General features: G+C 39.9%; 2 protein-coding genes across 2 annotated transcripts in view; one reads left to right on the top strand and one right to left on the bottom strand.

Moving 5' to 3' along the window:
• Positions 1–4,580: 4,580 nt before the first annotated feature.
• Positions 4,581–6,917, bottom strand: LOC144635864 (sterol 26-hydroxylase, mitochondrial-like). Its single transcript, XM_078494983.1, has one exon. The coding sequence runs from the start codon at positions 6,871–6,873 to the stop codon at positions 5,233–5,235; it is 1,641 nt and encodes a 546-aa protein (XP_078351109.1). The 5' UTR covers positions 6,874–6,917; the 3' UTR covers positions 4,581–5,232.
• A 132-nt stretch (positions 6,918–7,049) lies between these two features.
• LOC144637296 (mitochondrial dicarboxylate carrier-like) overlaps positions 7,050–10,033 on the top strand; it is a 12,326-nt gene continuing 9,342 nt past the window's right edge. The window contains exons 1-4 of the mRNA XM_078496428.1: positions 7,050–7,263; positions 8,225–8,344; positions 8,862–8,928; positions 9,471–9,515. Coding sequence (XP_078352554.1) covers positions 7,126–7,263; positions 8,225–8,344; positions 8,862–8,928; positions 9,471–9,515 — 370 coding nt within the window. The 5' untranslated portion in view covers positions 7,050–7,125. The remainder of the gene's footprint in view (positions 7,264–8,224; positions 8,345–8,861; positions 8,929–9,470; positions 9,516–10,033) is intronic.

The following is a 10,033-nucleotide window of genomic DNA, read 5'->3' as shown; positions in this document are numbered from 1 at the left end:
TATTTTTGGTGCTGTGTCATTTAGAGGATTTCTGAAATCTGAAGGAAAACCACTGAGACAAACATGCCCTGACTCGCAAGATTTACGTGATTGGTAAATTAATTCCCCCGGGAATTCCCATTCAGCTAAAAGCAGCTCTAGTGTTCTTCTCAAATTTGATTTAATTATTTGCTCCAATATTCGGAGCGAGTTATTGAATCTTTAAACAGGAATTCAATACAACACTGGATGCTGATTTAAAACACTTTTTGGTTTCACGGATCAGGATCGTGGGAATTAAATTTGGCCAGCATTAGCATATAAGAATAAACGGCACGCAAAGCATGCAGAGGCGATGACGTTTCCCAAGGGAATCTTACAAATTTTTCAGGAAATTTGTCAAAAAATTAACGTTAATAAAAATAGCTGACAACTTCTGTGTTGAACGATTATTCAACAATGTTGCGTTACCTTATAGTGTGACATCGGAATAACGATAGCAAAAATTTTTTTGGGATCACTTTCTTGGGGAGCTTGGAAACCAGGCTTGATTTGGTAGCCGAGCCTTCTCCTCACAATGTAACCTTGTTTACAGACAACAGCGAAATTTTCACAGAATATCCCCTGAAACTTCTTGAGAGTATTAGATGTTTGTTTAGAAATGTCAAGCGATTCCAAAAATTATTTTGGTTTTCTAGTTTACGAAATATCCGAACTTCGGTATACTATAAAATCGCTATGTTCTCGACACTTAAAAAATTTTTGGCTCAGCCCGGAAGTATTAATTGAAACAGAAAACCAGTCACGCAAACGAATGAATGGATGAATATCTCTATTTACTTTAAAAACCCAATAAGAATATTCGAAGTTTGTTTAGAAATGCCAAGCGATTCTTAAAATTATTTCGGTTTCGAAGTGGACGAATTTTTCGAGCTTGTGCATACCATAAAATCGCTATGTTCATGACACTTAACCCTCTTTTATTTTGATGTGCTACACAATCAAGACGGATCGAAATCCGCCAATCACAGCCCACTAGTATGACCTTCTGAACTTGTGGGCTCATTTGCATGAAATCAACACCGGCCGGAAATGAGCCCACAAGTTCAGAAGGTCATGCTAGTGGGCTGTGATTGGCGGATTTCGATCCGTCTTGTTTGTGTAGCACATCGAAATAAAAGCGGGTGTAAGTGTCATGAACATAGCGATTTTATGGTATGCACAAGCTCGAAAAATTCGTCCACTTCGAAACCGAAATAATTTTAAGAATCGCTTGGCATTTCTAAACAAACTTCGAATATTCTTATTGGGTTTTTAAAGTAAATAGAGATATTCATCCATTCATTCGTTTGCGTGACTGGTTTTCTGTTTCAATTAATACTTCCGGGCTGAGCCAAAAATTTTTTTAAGTGTCGAGAACATAGCGATTTTATAGTATACCGAAGTTCGGATATTTCGTAAACTAGAAAACCAAAATAATTTTTGAAATCGCTTGACATTTCTAAACAAACATCTAATACTCTCAAGAAGTTTCAGGGGATATTCTGTGAAAATTTCGCTGTTGTCTGTAAACAAGGTTACATTGTGAGGAGAAGGCTCGGCTACCAAATCAAGCCTGGTTTCCAAGCTCCCCAAGAAAGTGATCCCAAAAAAATTTTTGCATAACGATATACAATACAGTTCTCGCCAGCGACATAGGTCAAGGGCTGTTTCATAATTGCTTACACAGACCAACAACACAGGCCCATTGTATTATAAAAGTAGAGATGTGATCACGTCTGTTGACTGAATTCAGCAGAACTCCTCAAATATAAAATTTTTCTCTTTCGTTTATACTTGGGATCAGGCCTTTCTAACTTTCCAGAAGTATTTCCTTCGTGTTTTTGCGGGGATTTCTCGTTAACTTGATCTCCGTTAACGTAACATTTATTCCTGTAGTGCGTGGAGAAATTAAACGCGTTTTGCCGATGCCCTCAACTGCGGAAGACAACTCACACATGACAATCAAAGATGGCGGAACGAAAAAGTAAACAACAAGAGCTTCTAGTTCCCAGTTTCCTTCGGTTTGATAATGGAGTAATTCTCACATTTTCACATGAATCCTTGATCGCGCCCCAGCATAAGGCGATTGGTCATCGCCTAAAAATACTAAATTGCGTATGGAACTAGTCAACCATGAAATGTCACACAATGTGTTTTCTTACCATTTTGTTTGTCAGTCGCATCATTTTTTGACGCAGGTAAAGGGGATAAGGGAGGGGGGTGCATTTTTCGTTCCCCCCACATTGCTCCCCTAGAGTGGTCACGTGACCAGCGCAGTTTTGAGCTCTAAGAGCTCTTGTTACAAGTGCGCGCAAAATCAAGTTCAATAAATGACGTTACAAGCCGGAGTTACAAGAGTCCGACTAGTAGTTACAGGTGTAGCGCCACGCCTGTAAAAATTGAAATTGAGTCGATTCAATAAAACTTTTTACAGGAGTCCAACTTGTTTTTGTCGCACTCGCCGCTTGTAAACTACAAGAGCAATTTACAAGTCGTAAGTCACTTGTAAGCTTCGAAGACAAGTTGTTACCGGCTTTATTAAAGGAGAAAAACATGTCGTCTTTGAGCGAAGAAGAAGTAGAAGAACTGTTACAAGACGGAATTAGACGACAACCACGAAATGTTTAGCAAAGACGGCTTCTTGATGTCAATATTCACGCGACTTCAGACAGATGAGTTTGCAGAGTATGGGGAGGGCCAAGAGGACAGGCGATAGGAGCTATTTCAATAGTTTCTATAGATCTGTGAATATGAGTGAGTCGATGTCGCGATGATGGGAAATGGACTAATAAAACGACAATTTAAAAAGAATACCGAGATTTCTCCATCATTTTGTCATTAAGTGCAAAGATAACATTATTTTACGATCACATGCTTATGACGACCCCTAAGAGGCTACAGTGTAAATAAATTGGGAAAATTGTCAGAGTTTAAAGTATGGAAGACAATGATGGCTTTCAGACCAGTCAGTTATAAATGATTATAATTTGTTTTTTAGCCCCCCCCCCCACCCTCCAATATTTTACCATGCCGGAGATTCACCAATATTTCTTGACTATTTATGTTCATTAATTAGCGGGGTGATAAATATTTAAAAAAGTGATACAACTCTTTAATAATAACACGAATTTACTGACTTTCATCGTCTTGATATAACTTCCCCAAGACTTTTTTTAATCTGCATTGCCTTATTCATTGTTTGGACCCTCTAGGTCGTTCTTTAGCTTTTTTATTTTTAAGGCGTAAGTTCGTGCAGTGTTGCACTTCTTTCTCCTTGTCTGATGTTTGGGGTTTCTTGTGACAGTTGACGAAAAGGATAGAAAAACTATGGCTTTGTTTTTCTTCACGAGCTGTGTTATTAAACAGTAGTTTTTGTGTTTTTGACAACATACAATCAAAATATCAAGTAAAATTACTTTGCACTGAATTACTTTGCACTTGTAGCAAACAAGCACAATCGGCGTCATTTACAACTGTATGGCTACAGTTGTAACTTACACGTGTAGTAAGACTCGTGCTACACGTGTAAATTCCAGTGTTTGAATCTTTTTTATTGATTTCGTGTATTAACAAGTCGGACTTTACATGCGGTTTTTACAAGTGTAAAACCTACAAGTGTAATTTGTTTATTGAACTGACCCCTGGGTGGAAAGGGGCAATGTGAAAGTTATATTTAATTATGCAGTATATCCAGTGGCCGATCTAGGGGAGGGATCTGGTCCCCCACCTTATTTTTAGGCCAAATATAGCCCGGATGATCGACTCCCCCCCCCCCCAGGGGGGTACTCGGCATTTTAAAGTGACGGGGATGATCGAATGATTTTTTTGGGTTTGAAATTTTTAATTCCAGGATTTTTTTGGGTAGGGAAATTTGGCAAGTATTTTTTTGGGTGGCTTGATTTAACTAGGGATTTTTTGGGGGTATTAAAAACAGTCTCAAAATTTGTGGTAGTGCCTTGACCACAAAGTTCTGCGAATAAAGTACAAACACTGAACGTGTTTCTCATGTTTTTCTTTGTGTTATATCTTCAGATCATTCCCCGTTTCTGAAAAATTTCATGGGTCAGAAATATGGCATGGGATTTTTTGGGGTTGGTTTTTGGTCTAGGGATTTTTTTGGGTTTTGTTGGAAGCCCTAGGGATTTTTTGGGGTCTTGATTTTCGCTCCCATTCGATCATCCCCATCATTTGAAATCTTGAGTACCCCCCCTAGGCCCCCCCTCATTATCTGAAGGTCTGGATCCACCAATGAATTCCTAGCAGAGCTAGTTCAGCATCAAAACACTTTTTACTGGTTTCTGAAATATTAGGCATAGATTTGTTTTCTGAAAACCCATTGGATTCCATTGCCAATGCCAATTGAGAATGTGTAATAACTGAAATAAGTAACTGGATAATAATAGCTGTTTATTAAACACCACTGCAGTTAAAAACTGAATAACAGGGATAAAATACAAGTATCAAAGATTAACACTTCTAATTAAATACTACTATTACTACACTGTACACTACTATAATGTCATAAAAGTGCTACTGATTATAATAAATATACTATTTGGTGAAATTAATAACATTTACACAGTTTGTCCTTGATTGTAGGTAATAAATGGGCCCAAACGCCTCCTGCCAGACATGTTCTTGTTGATACATGCTTTGGTACTACTGGTTGTTATTGGTCTGAGGTGTGGAAGGGGACAGGGGGTCTGAACCCCCCGCTTCCTGAACCTTTCACTCCTGCCTCTCGCCCCATTCCGTAGCCATTCTCTCCTATTTGTTTCATATCTATTGGAAAATGTAATGAAATGTTGCAAAATTTTACTCGTTTTCTCCCAGTTCCCGCCACCTTAAGAATCCTGCTTCCTGCCCTCTCTCCTCCCGCTTCCCACCCCTTTTCTCTCAGGCTCCTGCCTCCCTGTCCCCCTCCACTGAGGTTATAGCTGTGGGTAAGACCTCCATTACTGGGTAGTAAAAAGTGGTTTGGGTGGTTACTGTTCTGTAATTTTACTATTACCGGTATGTATTAAGTGCATAACTAAATCCTCCATGTTGTAATTAAGGCTTGTGAGCTGGGCAAAACTATGGGCATCCGTATAGCCAAGGGATAGATATAATTATAATAAGCAGGGCCCTTTTCTGAACCAAGTCAAGCATGTCAGAAAGGGAGGGAGAAATGCCCTGTGTCTACATCTATCTATATAGTATCTTCTGCAGTCATAACCTTGACTCTTGTCTTTTCACAAACTGTACTCTCACTGGGCGATCTGGGGTGATTACCACTCCATGAATTGTCCGCACCACTGTTTCACCAAAATAAAACAGTTGATGGTTTTGTACGATCCTTGTAAGCAGTAAATATTGCTCAAGTTCTGACACCCTACGACCAACACACATTCGTGTGCCAAAGCCAAATGGCAAAGAAGCAAATGCGTCAACGTTGCTTCCTCCATCTGAAGGTTTTCGATTATCCCACAGCCATCTCTCTGGTTTAAAGGTGCAAGGATCATCAAAGTACTTCTCACTCATAGACATTGCATGTACAAGAATCATGACCTGCGTACCAGCAGGGATTTTGTATCCACTCAACACCAAGTCTTGATCAGTTACTCTGTGCAAGTGAAATGCTGGATACATTCGCAGGACTTCTTTGATGCATGCTTTTAAATAGGGTAACTTGGCCAATGATTTAGAAGTGGCAATTTCTCCTGGCTTAAGGACTGATGAAATTTCTTGGTACAGTTTCAGCTGTTTGTCTTGGTGATTTGCCAGCAGATATAAACTCCACAGGATTGCAGTTGCTGTTGTGTCGACTCCTGCAAAGTATACATCAACATAGGTCGCTAAAAGATCCTTGTGTGTCATGTCTGAATTCAAAGCCAACAATTTTAAGAGTTCCATATTTTCACTTTGATTCTGCCCTGCCTCTTGCTTCTCAAACTCTTTTAACTTTCTTTTTATGACCTTGTCAGTAAACTCATAAAATGTATCATAGCTGTCTGAAAACTGTTTGTACATCTTTGTTGGAAAAATTTTGTTCATCCAAGGAGGTTGCACGTGGATGTGAGCTGTGGTTTGCAAAAAGTTGTGAACAGCACCAATGAACCCCTCTACTTCCGGTTTAATTTTATCCTCTAATGCACCAAACCGTTCATCAAATAGCAGCAGTGATACGGACTCAAATGACCACTTGAAAAGCTCGTTTTCAAGCAGCGGAATCTCATTTTCCACGCCGTGCCTTCCTCGGAGTTTTTCCAACCTAGTAACAAATTCCGTGATGATCTCATTAAAAGCGGGTTCGTACTCGGCCACGCTCCTCGGTTGAAGCATCCGCTCGTTGACTCGTTTTCGATGCTTGTACCAGGACAAACCATTATCAAAGATCAACCCTGCTGGTTTGCTAGTTTCTCTTCTGTAGTACTCCATTACAGGACTTTCGGGTCTGTGTGGAATTTGTCCCTCAGATCGCAGCACAGAAGCCACATCATTTGGGTTTGAAATCTTAACATTGTCCTCCACTCTCAAACCAGTGTACTTCGTCCTAAATATCGGGCCGAACCTTTCCACATTCCTGACTTGCGATTTTAATATAATTTTTCCTGCATCTATTAAGTTATTTGTTTTCTGTTGGAAAGCGAGGAGTTTAAGGCCATCCGATATGAGCTTCTTTGCCAGGGAAATGCCTTCTAAATCCGAATGAGGACCGGGTAAATCTTTCAAGGTAAGTTCCTCTGTTTCTCGAGTATTTTTGCCCGCAGCCAAAGCAAACAACCTTTTAGAACGATTCAAGTTTCTTTTACAGTTCAACTGAACCGAAATAGGACGGTAAACACGAGATCCACCGCGGAATAAGCGCATTGTTATTGTTATGTTAATCTCTTATTTTGGCCGCCATGATGGAAACTCGGGACACGTCACGTGACATATCATACATGACGCTATGTCAACCTCGTTTCCAGGGTCTCTCTCTCCCGCCCCCCCAGAGCGGGGGGGCGGAGAGAGAGACCCTGGGAACGAGGTTGACGCTAAGTAAGACTCGTGAAAAGTTCACGTGAGCATTTCGCCGTTCGCGGGAAGTACGGACACCGGTTAGGGAAAGTTTATGTAAAAATGTCAACGCAAGTTAAAGAGGGAGTTAAGCCAGGATCTGGAGCTGTTAAAGTAACAGTTAAGAAACACAGATGGTACCTTGGCGGTATCGCTTCTGCAATGGCGGCTGCATGTACCCACCCGCTGGATCTGTTGAAGGTAACTGAAGATCTCTTGTGTAATCGCTAAAAGTGAACGGATTGCTTTTCCCGCCAGTATCGACGCTACAGGAAAAAATAAGCATAAATGATGGTATTATTGGCAAGGAAAACACTGATTTTCTGCTTTTCTGTGGTTTATAATCAAGTGAGAAACAAGCCGGCAAAATGTCCGCTTAACTTGATACCTCATGTAAGCGTATTGTGGTATGGGCCCTGCAGTTGTGGGTGGGCTTGAGCAGTCGGGGGAATAAGCGCCAGTTTTGGCAAATCTTTGTTGAAGTACTTGAAGAGTTTTCCGAAATTATAATCTCATCCAATCGAAAACCTAGCACAAGGGTTCACGAGTACTACTCCGAAAGCAATTGCGAGAGCAAATACCTCATGTTGCTTAGCAACTTCTGGGACAAAAAGCGTGGGCTCAGTGACTTCTTGGAGAAGTGATTGCGCCATCCACTGGCACGTGTTTCCCTGACTGTGAGAGCTACATGCCACTTAGCAGTGGGGAGAGGGGGAGGGGTACTCCCTTTAGTGTGCTATACAGGGAGGCTCCACCCAAAAGGGGTACCTGTAGATAAATAAAAGGGTAGGGATTTCAGGAGTTAAAGAATAAAAAAAGGCTAGGGTAAACTGTCATTTAGGTATTTAAAACAACCTTTCAAAATATCTTGAACTGAGGGATCCACCAAATGATGGATTCATTTAAGGGCACCTTTTCAGGCAAAAATGGTATATGAAATGCCAAGAGTTTAGTTGAGGGGTGGAGCCTCCCTGTACAAATTTTTTGGAGTAGCTCCCCCTCCCCTCCTCCCCACCCTCCCAGCCAAAGGGCACATGTTTGAGGGAAATTTACTATTTTACAGCTTTTCGGGTGTGTAGTACTTAAGAGGGTTTGTAAGGGTTTCAAGTCCTTGGTGGCACACAGAGTTCTGCTGTATATTCTTTTTTTGTGTCTCTTGCAGGTTCATCTGCAAACTCAGCAGCAGGTTACACAGAGGCTGACGTCCATGGCAGTTCATGTCGTGAGGACACAGGGTGTTCTTGCACTGTACAATGGACTATCAGCTTCTCTTACGAGACAGGTAATTAGATTACAAAGCACCCGATCATGACACCACTGATTTTAGCAAATATTGGGGAAATGAAGCCTGAAAAAAATCAGGGCTTCAATAATGGCATTCAAACCTGTGACCCCCACAGTACTGGAGCACTGCTCTACCAACTGAGCTATAAAACCACACATTGGGAGCCAGGTCATTTCTGTGGGTCTTTCTTTCCCATGAAGGAATACATGTATTTGCACGGTGCATAGAAAAGAAGAATTATAACTGGTATCATGGAGTTTACAGTTTTGATTCTCATTTCAGCCCTGAAATGTTTTTAGGCTTCTTTTCCACATTAGTGCCCACTAATGTGGAAAAGGTTATTGATACAGGTTATTGTTTTGGGCATAAAAAAGAGTTTTGGGGACTACTCAATTATGGCTTACTTTTCTTCAGTCTCTCTAAGAGTCATGTCATGTCGTTCTCACGATAATTTCATAAAGAAGTTAAAAAAGAAGTTTTCTCATTCAAAATATTTTCTCCACACATTTTTCAGCTTACATATTCCACAACACGATATGGATTGTATGAAGTTGTGTCAGGAGAACTAAGGAAAGGAGATGGTAAGAGTAAGAGGTCTTGGATGCAAAACTGAATGGAACAACAAGGATGAGGACTGAGAATGATGATGATGATGATGGTGATGATGATGATGACGACAAAGCTATGGTTATTGTCATCATCATTACGCTCATTTTTATGTTAGACCAATAAGTTATGGAATGCACACACATTTCATCATATTTGATTTTTTAGTGTCAGTGATTTTCTCTGATGGCTTCACTGGGTCACTCTCATTTTTTATCGGGGCACAGATGTCATAGGCCATGATTGTGACAATGATTATGTCGACAACATACATCCACAACTTTGTACATTAATTTGTGCTCTTTTGTGTGATGTACTGTAAACCATTTAAAGCTAGCTGTGAAATGAACCAAATTATACATACAATGTAAATCATTCATCTGTTGTCTTATTCTTCTGATTGTCACAATGAAACTTAATATATATATTTTTGACATGTAGCCTGAGCAACTAATGAAAATGACAGATCTGTGTTGATGGAATCCCTTTTTTTACTTTGAGTTCATTAATTTTTTAGCCCCTCTACCATTTTACCAGAAAATTGCTGTTGGAGCAGTATCAGGTGAGGTCAACACATGTTAATTTCATGTCGATTTTATTACGAGTTATAAATCAAAGCAACTTTAGAAATTCAGTTATGTCACCCCTAATTTTTATACTGTCTACTGGACAGGTACCGGGTATAATATGGAGTATATGTTCAGATGTTGTGTGAAGATTAATCAAGTGCTATTCGATTGCTGAAGAGGAATAAAAAAAGTTTTGTGGTGGAATATTTAACAGAATTATGGCTGTAGTTTTTGGGAATAACAGAAGGGATGTTTCCTTTGGAATAATCAGCGTCATTTCTCTGGAATAAAGTTTTGGTTTTTTTTGGACTGGAATCGGAGGGGAATAATGGAAATTTAGAGTAGGAATAATAGAATAATGGACACTATGTACATTGTTTAAATTGATATTTTATATGTAAAGAAATGGACTTTATTGATGACATACATACTTAAGGGGGCTAATAAGTTAAATCAACCTTTTCTGCCCCCAATATTTTGTAAGCACAAGCTATGATCAGTGTGGGTAAAA

This window comes from Oculina patagonica, chromosome 13 (genome assembly GCF_052425735.1).
Source record: "Oculina patagonica isolate OP01 chromosome 13, crgOcupat, whole genome shotgun sequence".
Taxonomy (NCBI): Eukaryota; Metazoa; Cnidaria; class Anthozoa; order Scleractinia; family Oculinidae; genus Oculina; species Oculina patagonica.
Note: the sequence above shows the minus strand (reverse complement) of the source record. Positions and strands in the feature narration are given on the sequence as shown.

Coding starts and splice junctions, on each gene's coding strand:
- LOC144635864 (XM_078494983.1), bottom strand. CDS start 6,873: ATGCGCTTATTCCGCGGTGGATCTCGTGTTTACCGTCCTATTTCGGTT.